This window comes from Lytechinus variegatus, chromosome 7 (assembly GCF_018143015.1).
Source record: "Lytechinus variegatus isolate NC3 chromosome 7, Lvar_3.0, whole genome shotgun sequence".
In the NCBI taxonomy this organism is placed as follows: Eukaryota; Metazoa; Echinodermata; class Echinoidea; order Temnopleuroida; family Toxopneustidae; genus Lytechinus; species Lytechinus variegatus.
The window spans coordinates 42,342,764-42,367,926 of NC_054746.1; the positions used below are offsets into that span (position 1 = coordinate 42,342,764).

Below are 25,163 nucleotides of genomic sequence, written 5' to 3' on the forward strand. Positions count from 1 at the left end.
TTAATTTAGTGCAATTGAAATTTTAGAAAGCTGATATCTTCAGGTATCCTTTATGGCGTACCTGTTGTCCCCTCCCCCTTCCCATCCTACAATCCCCCTCCGATGTACCACTGGGGTGGGGTGGCGAGACAAAAGGGTCAAAGGGTATACAAAGTGCCCCTCGCCCACACATATAAATATAACAAAGCGCGCGAAATAAAGCCGTGCTGTACATGCTCCCACGGATGTACACATTCCAACGGGTGTGTGTCCGTCGTCGCGTTGAAGAAACGCGGACAATCGTGATTATTGATACCGTAATTACAGGGGTGTTAATTGCACCCCTTCTTATTGTTTCGCCACAACACCAAGTCCTGATTGGTCAAGTGTTGTTAATTAGGGCAAATTTCTCAGCCTATTTAACTGGAAAAGCAGAAGAACATTTTCATTCGTTCTAAAGTCAACACAACTGAAAACAGTGACTGTTCGACGCTTCCACTAACGTCTAACTCTCCTGTCGTAGTATATATATAGTATACAGTAATCACCGACCAGTCCATACGGAGATATATATACTACACACGAAGTAACACTGTCAGCTGAATCTCTACTTCACGAGATATTATCATTTAGGTGAGTATCCTACTTTACAACATTTGTTTTTTCATACAGGACATGTTAAATGGCGATGAATTACAGTTCAGTGAGGGATCGGATCAAGATAATAAGTTACATGCCACAAATAATATTACGTGTATGAAAATTATGGCGGTCTATTTCCCGATCTTATCTTCATACACTGCTATACTCGTACCATGCATGTTCATTGTAATGTAGAACCGTTAACACACGTCATTACATCAGGAGCGTTTATTAATTTATATGCCATTATTAATTAATTATGTATCAATGAATTCTGTAATTTCATCAAAAATGATGGTCATTGAATTTTCAATGGAGAGCCTAATACAAGCCTCTAGGCAGATAATGAAATATGTAAAAGTGGTCTTGACTGTATCTGTGTTATAAATCATGGAAAGCTTCCTTTGTACCAGTATGTAATTTCAAATTATCCTCAAGCCAACATATATTCTCTCTCTTGTATTTTCACAGCTTCCATTATGGCACCCATCTTGCGCTCATCCTCCAGAACTGCACAACATGTAGCACCTGAGGTTACCACTGCTGATCCACCTTTCTCAGCCCTTACTAGAGCCGGTGAATCTCTCTTCATGTGCAGCAATAAAGAAGGTCACACCTGCTACCATGCCTGCAGAGGTCATGGACGATACCCATTATGGAACGATGAAGACTTGGAAGATGATGTTGATGAGGAGGAACCAGAGCCAGAAAGAAAGAAGGATGAAGATGATGTGTCTTCTTCAGAGTATGAGTTCGAGTCAGATGAAGAGTGGATATCGGATGCAGATCGTGAAGGCGAAGCACAGTTTTGGAGGGAGATCCAGGAGTCTGTTGAACGCACACGTCAGGAACGGGACCGTCGCATCCACTACAGTGCAACTGATCTCCGCTTCCTTCCTGAGCCAGGTCGTGAGGGCAGCGCCATGGAACATGTGAGAGAAGGTCAAGGTCCTATTGTTGGTGTTGTCCATACCAAGCCTCCTCCTGAGTACGTGTGGTATCTCTCCGATGACAGCGAATCATGGATGAGAGGATCGCTTCCTGAGAGGCTTTCAGAGGAACCAGATGGTCTCTACCACCGCTACAAGTACCATGTCTGGGATCGCATCCCAGCTTCGGAAGTTCACGAGAGTGAGGAGAGTGATGAGGACGATGATGAGTACGAAGACGAAGAATGGGAGGAGGAGATGGATGATGATAGGAGATCATGGAGTGATCTAGCTGACCAGCAGGAGCAGGAACAGAATTCGTGATGACATTGAACAATGAACATTGACTTTTTAAAGCAAATTCAATCTGGAGAAAGAGACTCTGTCCAAGGACCATGTTGTTTCCAGTTACAACAGCCAGTCTAGATGAAAATTGTTAACCAGTATTTATTGCAATTGCTTGGAAACAAGCACAGTTTATGATTTTACAATTTTTTATTTCTTATAGCACTTCATTTATTTCTATTCACATTTTAGTCTTATGATCATCTCATATGCATTCATTCAGTTCATTGGTTGTTTTGGTTGATAATTATTCCAAGAATGCATTTTATTATATTTAAAGCCTTCAATTGCAGTAATTGTGGTAATTATACCACCTGCTTGTAAGCGTTTTTAACATTTTAAACCAAATTTTTAAAGTGAAAATTGCATTATTATATATATTAGATGAGATATATTTGGAGCATTTTTTATTGAATTCAAGTTTTGCTTGAAGCAAAATGATTGATTATCTTGTACAAATTCGAAAACTTTACCACAAAATTGTTTAAAATTAAATCAAATTTTGCTTGAAGCAAATGTAAATCTGAATAAATTTTACCATGCAATGATTGCTAGTGGTATAAAAACTTATTTTTTTCTTATATATTTTACCTATACGGATTGGATTTCATTGGACACTTGTTATTGCATTTGGAAGCTTGTATATCATCATCACTTTTGACATATTTTGACTGCAATGTATGCATAGCAAAATTGATACTGTATATGAGTAATGTATATGAAATGTAACTTTGTATTTCATCTTACTGTATATTGATAGTAACTTTGGAAATTAAACTTTAATAATCAATTTATTATGTTTAATTAGTTGAATATGTTCTCGTTATTTAGAATGCATTATGTTTTTTTAAGCCAAGTGTCTCTTCTTAAAAGTGGAGATGGGGGGGGGTGTAAATAAGTATACATGTGGAGAGGGCGATGGGGGGGGGTGAGCTTGTGAGATGGGCAGGGGATTAGATACACATGTGCAAAAGAAAGAGAGAGAGAGAAGATATGCATACGAGTAGTTGAGGTTGCCAAGAAGGAGGAAAATGGGCATGTAAAACACTTAAAATGAAGTTATGTGTTAAAGGAGAGAGATAAGAAACACAGAATATTATAGTCATTAAAGAGAAATCAAACATTTGTGATAAAATGAATGTTGAAGGAGAAATAAAAAGCAGAACTGAGAAATTTGAATGAAATCGGACCAGGAATAAGAAATTATGATCTAAAAAGATAATGATAATAATAGTGACAAGTGGCCAAGATAACTCAAATCATGCATGTAGGTTTAAAGGACCAGTCCATCCCAACAAAAACTTGATTTGAATAAAAAGAGAAAAATTCAACAAGCATAACACTGAAAATTTCATCAAAATCGGATGTAAAATAAGAAAGTTATGGCATTTTAAAGTTTCGCCTAATTTCACAAAAACAGTTATATGAACGAGCCAGCTACATCCAAATGAGAGAGTCGATGATGTCATTCACTCACTATTTCTTTTGTTTTTTATTGTTTGAAATATGAAATATTTTGATTTTCTCGTCATTGCCATGTGAAATGAAGTTTCATTCCTCCCTGAACATGTGGAATTCCATTATTTTAACATTTTGTGCTTCAGGCAAGGCAAGGAGGTCCCAACCGTCAAATTCGTAAAAAATGAAATATTGTATAATTCAAACAATAAAAAACAAAAGAAATAGTGAGTGAGTGACATCATCAACTCTCATTTGGATGTAACTGGCTCGTTCATATAACTAGTTTGTTAAAAATAAGCGAAACTTTGAAATGTCATAACTTTCTTATTTTACATCCGATTTTGATGAAATTTTCAGCATTGTGCTTGTCTGATTTTTCTCTATTGATTCAAATCAACATTTTTCTGAGGTGGACTTGACCTTTAAATAAGGAATATGAGGGTTTTTTTTCACATTCCCTCGAAGTCTTATTATTGCATGTCCTCACATGTAGAAGAAAATAACCTTTGGAAAATAAAATTTCTCATGGAGAAATCGTCACCACTATGAAATTATCCATGTGATAGGTCACATAGATAATACTGTCATATAGCTTATCCTGATTCATTCAAACTTTCAAGTTATCGGTTTCTTTTTTTTTAGGTTGGTGAATCAGTGAAAAAAGGAAGGGAAATTATTGTCAAGTTAATTTTGATCAAAATCAGAAAAAGATAAACGAGTGAATTGAGATTGTGAAAACTCTTCATTTTAATATAGTGAAATGTCAATTTTTGCCATTTGAAACATGTTTGATATTGGAAATTGAACATAAAACACATGAATATGGCTAGCAGAGTACATTTCACATATTTTCTGGTGCTTATCCTTTGAAAATTACAATAATAAAAATATTTATATATTTTGTCATCTTTTTTTTAGGACGGTGAATTTTCGATATCGAATTCCAAAAGGAGCTAAATCCAAAAATATTCATAAAAATTGTAAAATTTTGATATTTTCTTCAAAATTTGCACGGATGCTATAAACTTGTATCCATGTACCTAAAAATTGAATGCATTACTTTGTGCAATATAGGAAAAAAATTACCGTGAAGTGGATTTAGCTCCTTTTAGAACAAAACTCAAATTTACAATATATTTACACTAATCTTTCCAACAAAAAAATCAAATGCGATATGTTGCATTCCCACGTCTAAGATACATATATTTATTTTTAAATAATTTGGGTCAAAAGTGGATTTAGCCCCTTTTGGAATCAAGCTCTTCATTTTTCGGCAGGCCTATCCTTCATTCCCAATAATATCAAACTTTTCAAATCTATAATGACCATTTTGGTGGATGCGACTGACATACAGACAAGTATAATGTATTATTGTAAATACCATGCACTGATTTGAATCATTTTTGCATAGTGGCGTACCGTGAATCAAGGCATGGGGGGGGCACCAGCAAAAATTTTGAGTCAATTAGAGGGCGCGCGATTGCGCCTGGTATTGGTATCAATTGCCAGGTATACTGACCTAATAGAGACATTTTACGGACTGATGTGTCATTAGAGTTATGCCATTAGACGGATATGTATCTCACATATATCACACATCTCTCTCAAATAATGAGTGCGCGAAGCGCGAGCTGATTTATTTTAAATTCAGACCTAAAAAGGAACATTATGCAAATTTTCCAATCTGATAATACCTTTCAGACTAAACAAACAATACGAGCGCGAAGCGCAAGATGATTTTTTTATGTATGGACCCCAAACAGGGACAATAAATTTAAGGACTATTTTTTTAGGAATTCATGAAGAGTATACCCCAGAGCATACATATCTCATCAATCCGCTTGCGGATTTTGTTAGATTTTACATAAAGCACTTTTTGTATTAATTTCAATCATGAACATCAAGTATTGCGAGAGCGAAGCGTGAGCTGATTTTTTTTTAATTGAGGTCTGGAAAGGGGCATTCTAAGGCTCGTTTGTAAGAATTTACTAAGACCATATATTTCTCTTACCAAATGATGCGATCGAGATCTTAACATTTTTTATATTCAGACCAGAAAAAGGGACATTTTAAGGACTGTTTCGTTATGAAGAGCAGATCTCATCCCCCTTCCAATCCACCAATACGAACGAAATCACGGACTGGAAGTGTGTTCAGACATTAAAAGGGGGCAGTTACTTTAAGTAGTCATGAAAAAGAAGCATATGTCACAACATAAAACAATAATAACTCGAAGTGTGATGAAACATATTTGGTGTATATTGACTTGAAGGCGGGATCTTTTAGTACAAGAGTATTATGCACCAGGAATGATTTATTTATTTATTCATTCATTTATTTATCTATTTATTTATTTATTTATTTATTTATTTATTTATTATTTGTTTATTTATTTATTTGTTTATTTATTTATTTATCTATCTATTCATTTATTTATTTATTTCACATCTTTATACAGGGTAACCAATTCAGCTATACACGATAAAAAACACCAAAGATAAAAATCTGGTTTGCAATTGGAACCTGTTAATCAAAATACATACGAATTATAAAGTACATAATATGCAAAATATACAATAAATAATGAACACATAGGCCTAAGCAAATTGTTTCATAAAGTTTTGAACAAAATATTTTTGTAATAAAATATTATATATATAATAATACAACACAATATATAAAATACAATAACTTTTTTTCTCCGCCCTCTACGCCCCCCCCCCCCCCCTAGTCCAGATTGGACCTTGTTGTTTGGAAGTGCCCTTTATAGAGGGCACATGTCTCCCAATCTCTAATCAGCGACAATCCACTCATTGTCGCTGATTAGAGATTGGGAGACATGTGCCCTCTATGTTAGCTTTTGGGAAAGGGCACTTCCAAACAACAAGGTCCAATCTGGACGACCCCCCCCCCGTCGTAGTTACGCCACTGTTTTTAAAGATGAGAAATGTATCAGTGCACCATACTACACCGAGCTTTCTGTGAAATAGCGCCCCCTGTAAACCATGTTTTCATTCTACTTTGGGGGCAATTGCGCTTTGAAAGGTATATGATCTACAATGGTAATGGTCATTCTGAGCAATCAATATCATATATTTATTTTGAACAAGATTGGTGTATTATAAGCGAACAAAAAGTGTGTTAAGAAAAATTATGACATTCCCATCCAAAACTGTGCATATTTTCTTTTTAAATAAAGACCGTGTTGTTTATTCATTAAAAACGGGACATTTAAGCACCTTTCGCAATAGAATCCCGGAATAGTATATAACTAAACGATGCAAACTCAGTGAGCTGAGAATATTTGAAACAAGCCTATTTACCTGAAAAGGGGGTAATTTCAAAGAATAATATGGGGATTTGAGGAGAGGATACGTATCTCGCTTGTAAAATAATGAGAGCGAGGATTTTTTTTTTGGTCTTATTCACCACTTTTTCGTTAAAATGAACAGGATTCGTATCTTACATTCTCACTGAAATAAAATAATGAAAATCGAATCGTGGCGTAGGTAGGATTTTTTCGGGGGGCTCTGAGGGTCCTTAATATTTAATGGGGGGCCTTTTTTTTCCTGTGTGTGAAAGTGTCACAGGGGCGGATCCAGTTTTCGCCAATAGGGGATAAGGCCCGAAATAATCTCCCCAGATCCAGATCGGTCGCTCAAAATTGATTTATGTTTCTATTAAGGGGTAGTCCTCACTGTCACTTCTTAGCTTATAAATCAACAAAATTATGAAATAATCTCATAATCCCTACATCAAAAGTGCGAGCGCGAAGGGCGAGATATTTTTCCCTTTCATTTATTTTGTCTTGAAAATTTAACATTCTGGGCAATTAATATTTGTGATCCTGAACAAGGTGCATATGAAACTAAATAATTACCGCGAACGCCAAGCGCGAGCAGAAATTTCTAATTTAATGCTTTGGCCTGATCGAAAAGGAACCTGTAAAGGATTGTTTGCAGTTACCCATGAAGACGATACATCATATCAGCAATAATGCGAGCGTGAAGCGCGAGCTGATTTTTTTTTTTTACATTCTGACCGATAAAGAACTTGTCATTCTAAGCACTTTTTGTAATCATGAGAGGGATGTAACTAAACGATAATTGATGCGAGCGCGAAGCGCGAGCGGAAGACAGCTGATACATTAGACCTAAAAACTGGACTCTCTATTCATGTTGGGTAATTGGGTATCTTACTATAATGAGAGTGTGAAGCGCGAGCAGAAAATTATTGATATTCTGATTTGAAACTGAATAAGTCTAAGCACGTTTTGAATAAAGAACAAGCTGCCCATAGCAGTAAACATGTGCGTGACATTTATATATATATATTTTTTTTGACCTAGCATATGGGCATTCTGTATACATTTCGTTTTTATATGATGAAACCTGAAACCCTGACATTAATTCTAATTACATTTTGCCATCGAAACAAGAGTAAATTATTCATGAGTTCGCGAAGCGTGAGCTGAAATTATTAATATACTGACTTGTAAAAGGATTGTTTGCAGTGACTCTTGAATAGAATATTTATCTCACCAATCAAATAATTCGAGCGCGAAACGCGAATTGATTTTTCTTTCAGTTTGTGACTGAAAAGTTAGCAGGTTAACCACTTTTTGCAATCATAATTAGGATGAGTATCTAACAGACAATTATTGCGAGCGCGAAGTGCGAGCGTTTATATTCAGACCATGACAGTTGAGGCCCGAGTTTTTTTTTCTACGAAGAACATGGAATTAGAACGCTAAGCAGGAGCTGACTTGTATACATACAGGACATTCAAAGCAATATTTTACCATCTACAGGCTATATAGGCCTATCTAAACACTTACACTGCGATTGCTAAGCACAAGCTGATTTTTTTATAATTATTTTTTAGACATGCCAAACCTGGACGTTCTAAGCATATTTTGCGATCAAGAAGACAAGAACATATTTAAGAAATACTGCGCGAGCGTGAAGCGCAAGCTATTTTATATTATCAGGCTTTTATTTCCTTTTTATTAATCTTTGGACTTTTTTTATTCATTATTATTATTATTTTTTTTTAAAAGAGGACACCATTGGATTCCGCTCCCATTTGAAGTATTAGGGACAGCCGTCTCTTACCCAGGCCAAGGATTCCACTGACACCCCTCCCATCCCCACCACCGCCTCTATACACGACCCCCACGAAGGGGCTCAGCTTAGCCGATCGAAATCATTGGATCGGATCTCCGCAGTGGGTTCGTGAGTGCGCGCGGCCGTGTAGTGCATAGCTCCATGCATGCATGCACCACCAAAATACCAGTCCAGAGTATAGTAGCAGACGACGATCAACTACCATTTGCGAGGAAATCTTTGCCGAAACGGAGGGCATCATGAAACTTCTCCTGGGATTCTTAGCAGCTCTCGTTGCTGTCGTGCAATGTTTGCCTCGGGAACAATTCTTTCCTTTTGGAGATGGAACCGCCAACAAGAAGCTGAGTAGGAGAAGCAAGAAGACTCTTTCCATTACGTTCAGAGATCATTTTACATTTTTAGGAGAGGAGCAATCTGTACTTCATGTAAGTTTTTACCAAAATGCTTTAACAAGTTACTACGTGTAGGCATGGAACAATGCACTCATTGTATGACCCGTTTTCAGGTGGATCTCATAAATAAAAAAAAGTGTGTATGCATACACACTTTTTTTATTCCGAATCATAATAATAAAGTTATGAGGAGGATCAAAGGTAAGAACCAGTTGATATGGGTTGTTTAATCTGAAGTTTTTAATTTGGGCAAGGGTAGATGGGAAAACCACTGTTTCACATCACAAGAAGGTAGCCTTGCTTTGCCAAATGCCAGATTTATTGATTACAAAGTGGTTTTGAGACTTTGATTTTTTTCAGTCATATAATTTATTTTGAAGAGTTCCTAACTTCCTATAAGAACCAACCATCAACAAATATACCAGTCTGATGATTTACATAATAGATCAATAACCAATTTGTAAACTTGTGTTTTCAAAATAATGGAATTTGTTATGTCTATATTAAAAGAAAAACATTGAATATCTAATAAAAGACCACTGTTGATACCTTGCAAAGGTGATGTGGTGTGCCTGGGTTGGGGATTGAACAATAGACTTCAGACCACTCGGCCACGGCACCTCCACATTATTTTGATTCATGACTTTGACCTTTGATGGATCTTTGTAACTGTCACTGACAGGGGACAGGTATGATTAAGATCAACTTGAAAGTAAGGCCATCCAAATTAGACTCCTAGTACAGTGACATTGTACAGAGTCTGTTCGATCAAGGAGCTTCCAAGCTCCTTGGTTAGATCCTATATCATATTTTGGACACAATTTTCTTTTTATTACCTACCTTACCTACAATGGGTGTTTTCAAGTCTGGTGTTGGTGTCAATGTTAGAATTTGCATTGCTTCCCCTAGCTCCAAACCTATTCTGAGTTTGTTAAACTGATCCAGATTACAATATCGACATCTCAACAAGTGAGTGATTTTTCAGGACCATCCTCATTTTATGTGTGGTGTTATACTTGTGTAAAAATTTACCTAACACCAACACCAAAAGGTCAACACCGAACTTTAACATTGACATTAAGGTTGTGATGTAACTGCTGGTGTATACATGGCAGTGTGATACATTTTTCCAATATCTTTGAACCTTTATTATTGAGTTAAATCTTTCACATTTGAAACATCTTCCCCAGTGTGTTAGATTATGAATAATATGTGGGTCAGGGAGACTTGGCAAACTTGTTCTTAATACTTTAAGTTTTATGTAAATAAATGAAGTTTCAGGAAATATTGAGAGGTATCAAAGTAGTGAACGATCAGTCATATTGTTATGCCTAGGGGCAGTTAGATAGGCCCCTTAATCTTAAAGGTTAATCCTGTGCCAAAGAGTTCATTAAGTGTTTCAATGGAATTTAGATGGCCTCTAATCTAATCCAGTGTCTCGGAACACTGCACCTTGATTGAAAGGAAGACTTTTGAAAGTAATTTTTTTGAATGTGTACACACGTTCATATATGTAGTGTATGCTTGCTCTTTCATACTTGTTTGATATTTTTTCTTGTGGACTCTAGACTACTTTAGTGTGTATGTGTGCCAACAACCTGTATCTGAAATAATTAGCCCTACTTGTAGCTTATTCCGTTAAGTACAGTCCTCTTCTATGCTTTTCACACATACTTTCCTTAACCCTGGGGAATTAGTGGGGCTCAGAATGGGGGGGGGGGTCTTAGCCCCACCAATATCCGAGGGTTAAGCTTTGCGCTCTTCGATTTCACACTACGTTTGAGCAAAGTTGGATAGCATGGTAAATAGTATGGTACTGTCTGGCCCTTCAAAAAAGCAGGGTTAGCTGGCTTATTGCCGTGCTAGCACTACAATTACAGTGCTAAGAAATACAGTGTGAAACAAAACTGAGCTGAGGAAAAGTGAGGCTAAGCATTAGCCAATCAAAGAAGTCAAAATTGCACGTTAATCACGCTCTGTGTGGCAAAATCATTAATATTCATGAGCAGTGCGATATACCGGGGTTAAAGGTTAACCCTGGCTAAGCAAATAGTATGGGGTTAAGAAAGACAGTGTGAAAAAAATACGGGGGTTAAGGAAGTGCAGTGTGAAATGCATATTGGTAGAGTATAGTAGACCTTTGCATGGATTTGTCCTTGTTATACTTTATCATAGAAATGTGAAAGTAGATGTTGGTAAGAAAATGTTAAAGTACATGTTTGTAATCATGTAAAACACTTGAAAACTTATGTAGATGATATGGAACTTGATTTTCCTGAAATTTGAATGTTTTTGATATGTGAACTTTCCTTCCTAGACCTGTGGTTAAAAGAGTTTTTTTTAATTGGAAACATGATTAAAATATGAAAGTTATTGTAAAGCAGTTAGTTGGTATGTAGAGTAATATGATTTTTGAGTTTGGACTAACTTATTTCATGATCAACATAATTGGAAGCTTCGGCTACATTTGCTTGCAGCTTAGGATTCATATTTATTTCGTGTATCTTTTGGGGTAGAGATGACTTCGACCAAATCTACTTAAATTACCCACAGGAAGTTTATTGTCTGGTGTTAGTCACTAGATTACCCCCCTTCTAGGACTCTACCTGATTGATATAGGGGTACACAATAGGGGATGTACATCGCTCTGAAAGGGGCGTGTAACATACAGTAGTGCTATTGGTATCAAGAGAAGAGAAAAGAAAGGACATCCTCTGTCATTTTAGGGTCAGGTTTCAGGCATGAGAGCTCTACTATGACTCTATTGACATGTTCAATCAATAGTCCATGGCTTCAGCTGCCACAACTCAATCTTCTCTGATTGTTCCTTTTAAAAATGTAAAGTTATTTGACACTTTCTTGTTGTATTGGCTATGGGCTGGCGTATATGTGGGCCAATCCAGTACTCACTCCACTGGTGAGCAATTCCATTTCACAACATTTATCAACCTGCTGTCCAAACGAAGGAAGAACTTCAATTTGCTTTGTGGTAATATTAAAGTACTACTGGGTAGACATAAAACCAACAAAAATATGCCGTCCATTGGTAAATTAGAGCTTGAAATGTTGTGTGTCGTACAGGACATTTCTGCGTCCCATACGACACACAACATTTTCACCTATAATTTACCCATAATCAATTTTTTGGTGTCGGTCATTAGTGTTACACATGACTACCCACTATAGCTTTATCACTGACAAAAGAAAATATTTTATTGCTCAAACATTTGGCAATGAAACTAGAAATTGTCGAAATGTCCCATAAGACATGTATGGAATTGCCCTGGTAGGGAATTGTTCCCTGTTTTGATGTCTGTTCACCAGGGGGCCGTTTCATGAAGCTGTTCATAAGTTAAGAGGGACTTTAAGAATGACTGGTGATCCTTTCTTGTGGTAAGAGCGACTTTAATAGTTAGTGACTGGTACAGTAAACCTTTTTTACATGCTAAACCATCACCAATACCATTTACCACAAGAAAGGATCACCAATCATTCTTAAAGTCGCTCGTAACTTACGAACAGCTTTTAACACCCACCTGTCCCCTGAATATGAAGAATGTAATGCAATATTCTTCTTGTAGTTTGTGTAATTGTCATGTTAGTATGCAAGAAAGCTTTTAGGCCTGCTTTTTTGTGCATCATTCAGTGAGGTTTTATAAACGAAATAATACCATTCTTAAACGAGTATTAGCCTACTTGCCTCAGACACATTTTATTAAGTTTCATTTTTTTTATTATGGTTTCAAAAGTATATAAGGAATTCAATTACTTTTAAGTCATCTACATTTTTATGCAGAAACTATTTCATACATTTTGTGTGTATTAGTTTTATGGCAAGTCAGGAGATAAAAATATTAAACTTGGCTTAGAAACCAAACCTTTATTTCTCAAAATCAGTATGCCAGCAGGCCTTGATACTGTGCCCTTCTTATCAACCTCAAATCTAACAAATATCTTTGAATTCATATTGAATTTAATGGGGTCTTTTACCTCCACCAAAATATGATACACCTTGGGGAGCAATTACACAGCAGGGAGTTAACAAGAAAATTGAGGCTGCTGTAATATATCATTGAAGTATTGTATGTCAGCCCCACTTTGTCTCCTGGAAGTTTTGTGCTAAACTTCTGGTTGAACTTGTTCCATCAGGAATTCCATTAGACTAGTGAAGCTGAAATCAAAACAGATTTGGCTTTGAGGAGGGAGTATAGGTATAATGCGTGATTGCACTCTCTTCTCACATGAGATATAAATATGTGTAATTGGATATGAAATTACTTATAATTGTAGCACGATTTGTCTGAATCTGTGAAAAGATTTGTTCATCAAATCAATGTATTGTCAGACTTGTAGAACCATTGTAAGAATTTCTTTTCCCATGCCGAAATGCAGAGGGAGTGCTGTGAATTTCCAATTGAATGCTAGAATATAAATGGCAGTCAGTGTGTGTTGCAAAACACAGACACTATGGAGCTGGCATGTTTTACAGGGTGGTGGGACAACAATAGAGAAGAAGTGGGTATTGTTCCATTCATAGCAATGGTTTGTAGCTTGGGCTGCTCCTCTGTGGTAGACTTTGTCAGTAGTAGCTTTGGCAGTAGTGTGAAGTGCTATAATAGTGAAGCTCTATAAACTCTTTATAGGAGTGTATGAATAACATTAGGTGAACAGTAGTTCACACTGTCATGGAAATTTGGATAAAGAGAAGTTTTCCATTTTATAAGTTGAAAACTTGTCTAAAGCCTTGGCAAATTTTCATTATTGTGAATACTGGTACATGTAGGCCTATACTGGAATATCATTCTAATCGTAATCATATAGTCCGCTTGTTGAACACTAAACTCAGTTTCGCCTGAATATCATTATAAATAATTCTTATACATATTTACCTTGTTTTTAGCAATTATTTCATGTAGGGCCTATTTAAAAAATGTTTGTTTATAGTACCATTAATTTATCTTGATTATTGAGTATTATGTTCATATTTGATTTCTAGTGATTTATTTTCCTAAGTTACTCTCACACTAGCCAGTTAACTGATTTTACCTTTTTTGATTGCCAACACTTCATTTAGTACAGAGGTTAAAAAACATTTCTTTTATCCAATTGTTTTTAAAATGCATAAATATGACATAATTATAATTTAGTAATGATGTTCTGTTCAATCTTCTCTGGTGGTCTCATTGTATGACAGTCTAAAATCTTTAAAATACATTTTTTCATAGCTTTTCAAATATTGTCTTACATTACCACTATTACCTTGAGTATACAATAATATTTTGAATTTATATTGTAATTATAATTTATTTTATTCTTTTGTTATATATTGCTTATTTGTTGATTTCATTTTTTATTTTCAATTGAAAACCTACGTCAATTCAGCCTTTGAGCTACAATCACATGTTTTTAATAAATCTTGAAATCTTGTTTAGTGACTTATTCAATTTTTATTAAATTTTCAGTGTTATTTGATTTTCTGTATGATTGAAATCATCTTGTTGTTGGGATGGACTTCCCTGAGGCTTTCAACTTTAATAATCAGACATGAAAACCTTTATAATTAGTATGCAAAACTTATCTGTAGAGTGACATTATTCCAATTTTGTGCCCAATTGAATTGAACTTTCACTGTTTTACTGTAATTTGAAAAAAAAATGTTATCTTACTTTATATTTGATTTGCATCATCAGTAGTCAAGTATTGGATGTTTGGTTTTTGAAACTTTGAATTATGATGTAATACTAAAAATTTCATGTTTTTAAGCCTTTAGTTTTGGTAACTCTCCCTACAGTTCCATTCACATTTATGATTAATATGTTTGCCCTATTAACAGTTATCATAATGTGAAAGATATGAAATAAAACTTTATTCAATAATTCTTCAATTTGATAAAAAGTTACAGATTTTACATCAAAATTTATTTAGATCGTGTGTCCAATCGAAACAAAATAGCTGCACATTTATGCCTTGTTTATATAAAAACCTAAAGCTTGGAATTGGATGAAAATATGTACTTGTATAATTTTTGTCTGTAGCTTTCTAGTATCCTATTAGAAAAGTTGTAAAGTAAATGCTCAAATGGTTGATTAAATTATAAAGAAATGATAGAGAAACTAAACGGATGCTAGATGCCAAATTACAATTATAATTGTTGAAAAAATATTCGATACCACTACACGATTGTAATTCAAATTGATGATACTTTCAAAAGAATTTATAATTCACATTTCTGACATTTCTACCAAAGCTTTTAGACTTTTTATTAAAATTCTTACATGTGTTAAATTTTTTAAATGAATGTGTAGACATTTCGCATTTGATTTGTTGTTAATATTTGTTTTTGACATTTATTTGAGTTTATTGTCTTTTAATCTTTGCAGATCTTACGTGATGGATATGTTAGCTTTTTTGAAGGCAGTGAGGTTGCACCTTTCCATACAAAGCTCAAGTTAATAAGGTAACTTGGAATATTACAAACATCTCTCTTACTAAAAGTTATTCCTGCATTTTAAAGGGACATATTATTTAGGCTAGTATATGACACTGTAACACAAGACAATGTCTTGTGCATTTTCTGAAGTCTGAAGTAAATTCACATATGACTTCTTGGATTCTGCAATCTGACTCCTTGAAGAGCTACATGTGCATGTTGTAATCTGGTTACTCTTTATCAATTTATAATAAATTCTTTCTTTTATTTTTCCCGTTATTTGCAGAGGTAAAAGCTCTGTCTGGTATAGGAACACAGTATCACCCAAAGAAGAAGAGGAGATAAAACGTCTTATCAAGGGAAACTTTAGAAGTCGAGGATCTTTTGATGTCAACAACTTCAGTCCTTCCTCATTTGTCATTGTCACATGGGAGAATATGGCAATCAGAAACAGAGACAGCAATCATGAAGTAATTGGGGTAAGATATTGTACTGGTTTTCTATTAGCCTGAGTTTGCTGAATCTCAAGATTCTAGCCAAGTCATCCCTTTATTGAATAATGATAATAATAGTTCAGTTCTTGTAGGCCTATAGTGCATATCACATTTTGTCATAATGTCCCTATGCGCTTCTAAAGGACTAGGATAGGCTATTATTACCCTGGCTTTATCCCTGCAGCCTTGTACAGCGTGGTGGCATTTCAAGGAATAAATTCCTGCCAAGAACCCATTCTTCTCACCTGGGTTGAGTGCAGCACAATTTGGATGAATTTGTTGCTGAAGGAAATTACGCCATGGCTGGGATTCGAACCTACGCCCCTCTGTTTCAAAGTCAGAAGACTAATCCACTTGGTCACAACGCTCCACAATAAAATACAAAATACACAATCCACATTGGATAAAACACCCTCTGTGGGGGAAAAAGAAATTGGAAAAAAAGTCATCTCTTTAATCTTGAAGTTAAAGAAACCCCATCTCAATCAGTCTGGAGACTTTTCAAATACAACATTGGGTTACTGAGCATGCACACTTTGGATTTGTTGTTTAATTACTGTGTGATTGTATAGTACTACATGTATGAATAGATGAAACAAAGCAAGAGTTCATCTTTATTTGGGAATTGGCAAATACTAAGTTCACTTACAATCTTACGATGAATCCCACAAAATATCCAATAATTGCGTATCTTTATTTCAAAACAATATTTAAGGATATTACCTCAACAGAAAGTTGATTTCAATAAAAAGAGAAATGAATCTTAGAAGCATATCACTGAAAATTTCATCAGAATTGTGCGTAAAATAAGAAAGTTGTGAACTGATGACATTTTAGAGTTTTGTTTGATATCACAAAAACAGTATTATGCACTTTCTGGTCGGTATGCAAATGAGGGGACTGGTGACGTCACCCTCTTATTTCTTCTGTACTTTTTTATATGAAATTTGAAATACTATTTTATTTTCTACTCATTGTCATGTGAAACAAATTTTTATTACCCTTTGATTTAATATTTTACTGTTCAGACAAGTTGGTCCTTATTGTCAAATATGTAAAAATTTGAATATTTATAAACTTTTCAAACAACAAAAGAAATAGTGAGTGAGGGATATCATCGACTCTTATTTGCATGTCAATGAGTTGTGCATATAACTATTGTGAAAAATAAGCAAAACTTGAGGAGGTTATATCTTTCTTATTTCAATAAAATTTCAGCATTATGCTTGTTTGATTTTATTTCATTAATTCAAATCAACATCTGGGGTGTACTTTATCTTTATAAAGAGATCTGATTGCGATAATTGCTGGATCAGAAACGGTGGTGTAAATGAACCCCACCTCCCCCCCCTCTCCCTGGGCTGATGCAGATGAGTTTAGATGAGTGGTGGGATTGAAACCAGGAATCATGGAGAAGTCCTCAAGGGATGATGAGGTTTTGCTTTAAATACTATCCTGTGCAGGTTGTGTGTTTTGCTATGTGACATCATGAATGCATGAAACCAAGTCTGGTGTTGTCAAGGGATGGAGACACTTACAGACATTGAGGCTGTTCTCACTACATTCCTAAAACTAGTTTACTGGAAACGAGTTTAGTGGAAACTAGTTTAACGCGTAATGAGAACGGTCAAAGCGGTCTTGGAAGCGATCTTCCAAACCAGTTTGGAAAACCACCTCGCGATGTAGTTTTCAAGATCGCTTTGCCTCGTTAAACTGGTTTTAGCGTAAGTGAGGACACAACCGTTCTTCGGGAAGCGATCTTCGCACATTTTGAGCGCGCTACTCCACACGACAGGTGTAGAATGCCTATGCTGCGGTTTCGAATTTCGCGCGAAACGTGTCACCCCACTGAGAGCGTTTCCATAGCAACAAGAGCGCTTTACGTGAAGTGATTTTGAAAACCACTTTCGTGTGATCAAGTGGGAACGCTAGCAAAGCGATCTTCCAAAGTGGTTTCCTGAATCTGTTTCCAGTAAACTAGTTTTAGAAAGCGTAATGAGAACGGCCTCATTTACTAAAGGTGATGTATCATCACAAAACCTCAGGACAAGACTACAAAAAATGTCTATGTCTTGGCACAAACATGCAAGGCGTTATACCAACAAACTTGTAAATAGTACTCATTTGATTGGTTCATATGATTCAGAAATACAGAACTATAAACATTTTCATCTTGGCTTGTCTGTATGTTTTATGATGACTCACCTTTCTGCAATATGTATAAAGGACAAGTCCACCCCAATGAAAAGCTGATTTTATTAGAAAGAGAAAAATCAAACAAGCATAACTTTGACAATTTCATCAAAATCGGATCTAAAATAAGAAAATTATAAGATTTTAATGTTTTGCTTAAATTAAAAAACAGTTATATGCACATCCTGGTCAGCATGCAAATTTCTTTTGTATTTTATTATATGAAATATTTTGATTTTCTCATCATTGTCATGTAAAACAAAGTTTCATTTCTCCCTGAACACATGTAATTCCATTATTTTAACATTTTGTGGTTCAAGCAAGGTGGTCCTAATTTTCGAATTCGTAAAAATTGAGAAATATTGTATTATTCAAACAATAAAAAACAGAAGAAAAAGTGAGTGAGTGACATCATCGACTCTCTCATTTGCATATCACTGAGTTGAGCATAGAACTGTTTTGTGAAAAATAAGCGAATTTTAAAATATCATAACTTTCTTATTTACATCCGATTTTGATGAAGTTTTCAGCGTTATTAATGTTTGATTTTTCTCTATTTATTCAAATCAACTTTTTTATGGGGAGGATTTAACCTTTAAGTATTGCATGAATTGAAAGGTATAAGAAATTTGCATGATATTGATTTTTATTTCTAAAAGAAAATAATCTTATTTAATCTGGCTATAGTGATGTAAAATCTAGAAATTGGCAGCAGGAAGAAAAATTAAAAGACAACTGTTGAGGCATCTACATAATAATGGCAGTGAGTCCAAACTTTGCGGATGCATCATTATCTGAATAACTATTCAATATCTTTAAAATCTGATGTCATCCACATGAAAAGCGACTTAGAATTACCCTCTAGTGTAATAGGATGAGTTCATTATTTATGAAAATATTTACCAAAGATTGGCAAATTTGTCAACGTTAGTGACCATTCCGAAAAATTTGATACAAAAAATGTGGTACTGACCGATTCTATAGCACTTGCTATCCATCTGATATGAACATCTCACCTTTTTAGCTTGAGTTTTTGTTTAAATCTCCACACTTTGGTCTGCGAAGTTAGGTCACACCTTTTCAGAATGGATTTCCAGCACAGCGCGCATTCATCGATCGAAATAGAATTTTGAAATCGCGATACTGACAAAACCCCTTGACCTACTTCACATTTTCTTAAATGGTTTTACTATCTTGCAGTCATTTTGGTAGCCATTTTCTTAATTGGTTGTGTATAAATTGTGAATATTCATGTGAATGAATTTAAGCCTGATATATATTTTTGAAATGTTCATAAAATTTGGACAGCCCATCATATAGGCAAAATTCAAATGAAGTAGATGTAAACCTGTTTATCATCCCTTAATTTGCACATTTGTGCACTGTGGCAAACTACCCACTTGCTCTGGTGAGTTTTATTGATAATATTATGGACCTACTAGAGAGATCCATGATAATACTTAAGTGTGATTGAATGATTAATGATGAATTGAGTGAAGTCATCACTCTCTCTGGGTGAGCTTCTTTAATTTGATGCTTGTACTTTTTGCTTACTGCCCTCCTCTCGGCTAGACACAATAAATCTCCATTGACTTGTGGATACCACATGGATGGAGTTCCTGTTTGATGATGAAAGTTCTAAATATAACTTCCTTTATTGAGGATTTGTACCTCAAGTAATGAATTTCAGATGTACATGTCGTCTTTCTGTTCCTTCTCATCTGTTCAAGTAGGTGTGGAATATACCTGATCTGCTTAACTATATTTGTCAACAATTACATGTAGGCTAACGGAAAGTGAAATTGAGAGTTTCCTATCAGTCCATTCATACTAAGTAGTTGTAGTTGCAGTTTATTTGAAGCACATTTATAACCAATTAACCCATTTATTTATTTTTTTCCATTTTACTTTTATAACTTCTTGACAAAATATTAGGGCCTGTAAGTTAAAGAAAGGAGTTCTTCAATTATTGGACTAAGAAGTTGAGACTGATGAATATTTCTTCATTGAATGAGTAGAGCCTAGTCTTTTGTTTACATTCAGATTATTCCTATAGAGGATCGCACATAATTTTAAATTTGGAGAAAAAAATGTATCTAAGGGCTATATGCCTCGGGAAGCTTGAATAAATTTGAAGATCACCAAGGCATCGACTTGAATACTCTATTGGTCTCATATAATTCTAGTACGTCAAAATAGTATGATATAGATAAAAACTAAATTAGACAAAATTGATGAGAGTATCTGCCCATAGGTATCATCTTTCCCTTTTAAGATTTGTGAGTGATTTATTTATTTTCAAATCTATTGAGCACCACAGTGGATATTTATTTCACAAACCTATTCATGAATAATTGAACAAGCAATATACAGATTTCAGCATTTTTTTTAGTTTTGTTATCAGTTTCACATAAAAATATGCTTCAGACTTTGGACTCCCTGTGTCTGAAGCATAATTTTATGTGAAAAGGTTACACTTCAGTGAACTTGTCCTTGCTTAATCATGAAGTGAATATTAACTTAACTTGAACTATATTTTCATCAAAGGATTCTCTAAATTGACAGATGTCCCAATCCTGTATGAAATGGAATCATAATGCATTGAATATCACAAGCAGCCAAGAAATTGATTTCTTCAAAAACATTGCACTGTACCTGAAAAGTCTATCAAAATGCACCCTTGAAATTGGTTTGACAAGTAAATTGGTTATGATTTAATTTGTTCAAGTATATTTTTTTTCTTGTGAGAGCACCTCTTTGGTATGCAGTGTGATTAGATGGAATGGTAACCAGATGTGGGAGTGTCAAAAGCCAGATGGAAATCAAATCTAATGGTGGTGCGTTTACACTTTCACTACATCTGGTCACCATGGTTATTTCACACTCTCCTGTCAAATATATATTTGTCAAGAGATATTTTTAGTATAAAATATTTTTATTTCAAAATTGATGTAATTTACTTTACATAATTTTTCAACTGATAATTTAGAAAGGTTTCACTGTAAAGGTAATAATTTGATACAGTACCTCTCATTCAGAGACCTTGTTGTACTTGTAGGCCTACAGTTTACATGTGTTTAGTGAAAGGTGAGTAAAAGGACGTTTTAACTGATTCCAGTCATTAATTCAGTCAATTATTTAGTAGAATAGCAATATCAATTCATTCAGCATGAACTGCAAGCACTGCTTTCAGAGGGCACAACAAAGTAAAATGACTTAAAGAGAAATTGTGATGAATATGGTATATTTCTGCAAAAGTGTCAAAAGTTGATGAAGCCATGAAGGACTGCCTTTTTTTTCTGCCGCTATCTACAGTATAGGCCTACATGTACAAACAGAACTATTGATGTACTGCAGAGAATTATACATGCTTTCTTCTTCCAAGGCTGTTTTGGTGGTGTAAACAGTGCAGATACAGATTCATTCAGATATGAATGTTGCGTAGATTTATAGGTGCAAACATACATGGAAAGGTCATATTGTGAATGGATATAGGCTGTCAGTCCTATCAATAACAAATGAGGGATTGCATCCACATCTTGATAACTACAACTTTAATTATACTTCCAGAGCTGTCACAATAAACAGAAAGATATACAATATTTGATCAATTTTACCTACATGTATTCATGTTGTGTCAAACACAATTATGTATTTTGATTAATTGAACATTATTTTTCAAAACTATGTTCCTTGGCTAATCATTTGTTCACAACTTTATATCAAATTTGACTGACATAACTTACAAACAAGACCATACATTGGTCAAGAGAGGGTTTTGTGATTGTTCTTAACTTTTCTAGTATTTTTCTAGTATTTTTTTGTTAGAATTACAATTTCTGGAAAGATATTCGTTAACCTGTTGAATCAGGCAAATAAATTTTCATGATTTTGTATTAAAGATTTGTGAAAAATATTGGAGCCAACTTTGAGGCCTATGATTTATAGTATAAAGCTATAGACATCTGATGAATTTGTTCTTGTTATGAAAATGTGATTTCCAAGTAGTGGAAATTGCATTACCGTAAATTAGGTTGCCAGACTATATTTCTTTTATAACATAAATATTGTCATATTGCCAAAGGATTAGATGAGTGTGAACTGCATGGTGGTCCTCATTACAAGTGGGAAATGAAGCCAAATATATTTTGTTTTAACTTCTCAATCTTTTTATATCAAGATCCAAATCCTATAATGCCAGCTAGTAGAAGTGCATTTTCCTGTACCCCTTTTTATATTTGACTGTTTTTATAATATATTTGATTACTATTATGTTAGTTCAAAATATACTTCAAACTATTTTGCAAATAAATGAATATTTTTTTGTTCTATTGTCATTTTACTTTACCATGAAATAATTCATATTGTATCAGTGTGGATTAGGCATAGCGGTACATTATAGGCTGTACACTAATATTTGTGTCTGTCTTGATATTTTCACATCTTTTGACTTCGCGCATAATTATAAAAGGGTATCATTTTATAAGTCACTGACATTGGTAATTTTATGGATTCTACTTATAAGAAGAAAACTTTAGTGCAGAAGTAAAATTTGTATTGCAGTTTGACTCCTTTAGCTTGCACCCTTTACTTTACAAGTACTGTTAAGCTATGTCATTTATTTTTTTAAAGACTTTTTATGAATGGCAGGCCATACAAAAACTATCATCATCATATAGTTTTCAACTCCCTATTTTTTCATTTGTATTTTCTTGATATATGATATATTTTATTTGCTTTATGTTATTTCTTCATTTACACAGACCGTAACATTCCAGCTCATCTTGGTAGCAGATTCGATCCATTCTTTTGCCTTCTTCCTGTACGATGATGACAATGAATACCCTCGTCCTGATCTTATCAGTAGCCCAATAGATGCAGGGTTTACCTCTGGCAAGGCCCATAATCAGTGGGAGTTTGAGATGGTCTATACAACAGAAGAAAACAAGGCTGCTACTCTCTTTGAAGCCATGAGGTATTTAAAAAAATTGGAAATCAGTCGTCTATGCTTAATCTAAATCTCCCCTAGCTTTTTTTTCTCTCTCTTTCTCTTTATATATACTTATATAATAAGCTTACATGTAAGTATTCCTTTAATATATTTCTGACCTATTGCATACCAGTGTGATGACTCCAAGGACATTATCTATTGGGAGTTAGATAAATATAATGGTAATGTCATCTGTGCTAGTGTAATATACCTCAATGCTGTAGTCATATATAATGTTCTTTCCAGATTTCACTGTTAAGCAAATCATATCCCCGCTCTTTTCTTACTTAAATCAGATATTTTAAATAAAATCATCCTATATTGATTAATTCGTGTGTGTTTTTTTTATTAGACCCTGTAATAGTAGTTTGTATTCATTTTTTTACACATCCCCTCCCTCCAAAGAATCAAAACCTAAATTATTTTACTTAATTTATTGTTCTTGTTTTGAAACTTTGTAAAGTTTTAAAATGTTAGACAGTTGAGAATGTATATTTTGGGCCTTATTTGACACTTTGTAAAGTTAAAAAATGTTAGACTAGACAGTTAAAGATGTTTATTTTTGGCCTATATGATACATCTACCCAAGGTGATATACATATTACAGGTCTGGTTTTGTTTTGGTTTTTTTTTTTTTTTTTTATAGATTTATATGTAGATACTGGTCTATGAATGGGTTTTCATTCTATAATACAATTTTAATATTAGAATTGAAAGAGAATTTTTTTTAACATTTCCTTCATGTTCAATATCAGAGTTTATAAGGACCTTTACCATGGAAATGATATCATTGCCAAGGGATTGTGATGAATCTGACAAATTTTTCAGAGTCAATCTATGCAAAACTAATCTAGGCTTTATGGTCCCCAACTTTATTGTTCAAGATTGAAATTGGAATTTTGGTCCAATCTAAATTACATTTTGGCTTTAAAGTCTTCTTGACCATGATTCTTTGTATATACAATTAAAAGGTCAAAGCCTGGGAGAAAACGGATTGTTTACATAATGGAAAAAGTTTCAAAGGGGACCACAAAGGAGAATGTACACACAGACCTTAGAGTCTAGATCATAGGGTACCAACATGTAGAGTACTAATCAAATTTACAGAGCTATGGTGTGCATGATGTTTACCCATTTACCAGTTAAGTTAATCACTGCATCTTGGAGACTGTTATGAATGACTCAAACAGACATGAAAAGAATTCAGTTGAACTCAGTGGACTTGATGGGTCCTCGTGTAAACTTATTTGAACTCTTCTACCAAGAGTATCTGGAGGACTATTAAAAATTTGATTTTTTTATTGTTGTTGACATGAGTCTATTATATTGTGATTAAACAATAATGTGGTTTGGTTTGTGATATATTATAGAGCAAGGCAATTATGAATGCATGGTACAAATTCTCATAATGGATAGGAATTTTAAACAGAAGCAGTCAATTATAGCAGTCATGGGGACTTCTGATTTTATAAGTTTATTAGTAATGTAGGGATGAAGATTAGAAATAAGAACACATTTCACACACCCTACTTCCACAATTCCTTCTTGAAATGCAGGTCAAATTGAAAGCAATATAAACTTTTCCCCCTCTCCACTCTTCAGCCTTTTCAAGTAGGCCTACATGAACCTATTGCTTTACTATTCAGAAAAAATCTCTTATTTTATACTTAAAGGGGAATGAAACCTTTGGAACAAGTAGGCTTGTGTCGAAACAGAAAAATCAAAGAATAAGAACAAAGAAAGTTTGAGAAATATCAGAAAAATAATGAGAAAGTTATGAGCATTTGAATATTGCAATCTCTAATGCTATGGAGATCCTCCCATTGGCAACGCGACAAGGATGTGTGATGTCACTGATGAACAACTTTCCCTTTGATGGACTATGAAATACTCTGAAAATGTGTCTTTTTGCTTTTTCGTATGGTGATACAAACTCTTTATCCATGATGTATTCTTTAAAAAATCTGTATTACATGCCCTCCTATAGAAAGAATACATCTTCTACTGATAGATGTAATAAAAGAGGCAATTTAAGTGAAATATATACTAAAGTAATGGGGAGAGTTGTTCAAGAGTGACATCACACATGTTTGTCGCATTGCCAATGTGAGGATCTCCATAGCATTAGTGATTGCAATATTCAAAAGCTCATAACTTTCTCATTACTTGTCCGATTTTTCTC

The 25,163-nt window shown here is 34.4% G+C and overlaps 2 protein-coding genes across 2 annotated transcripts in view; both read left to right on the forward strand.

Annotated features, from left to right (window-relative positions):
- The first annotated feature begins 253 nt into the window (after positions 1 to 253).
- On the forward strand, positions 254 to 2,685 carry LOC121419353. The gene is made up of 2 exons (XM_041613776.1): positions 254 to 612; positions 1,093 to 2,685. The coding sequence occupies exon 2, from the start codon at positions 1,101 to 1,103 to the stop codon at positions 1,872 to 1,874; it is 774 nt and encodes a 257-aa protein (XP_041469710.1). The 5' UTR covers positions 254 to 612; positions 1,093 to 1,100; the 3' UTR covers positions 1,875 to 2,685.
- Positions 2,686 to 8,608: 5,923 nt separating this feature from the next.
- Positions 8,609 to 25,163, forward strand: part of LOC121419354 (nidogen-1-like) — a 42,798-nt gene continuing 26,243 nt past the window's right edge. The window contains exons 1-4 of the mRNA XM_041613778.1: positions 8,609 to 8,907; positions 15,255 to 15,331; positions 15,591 to 15,783; positions 22,755 to 22,966. Of these exons, the coding sequence (XP_041469712.1) occupies positions 8,632 to 8,907; positions 15,255 to 15,331; positions 15,591 to 15,783; positions 22,755 to 22,966 (758 nt within the window). The 5' untranslated portion in view covers positions 8,609 to 8,631. The remainder of the gene's footprint in view (positions 8,908 to 15,254; positions 15,332 to 15,590; positions 15,784 to 22,754; positions 22,967 to 25,163) is intronic.

Coding starts and splice junctions, on each gene's coding strand:
- LOC121419353 (XM_041613776.1), top strand. CDS start 1,101: ATGGCACCCATCTTGCGCTCATCCTCCAGAACTGCACAACATGTAGCA.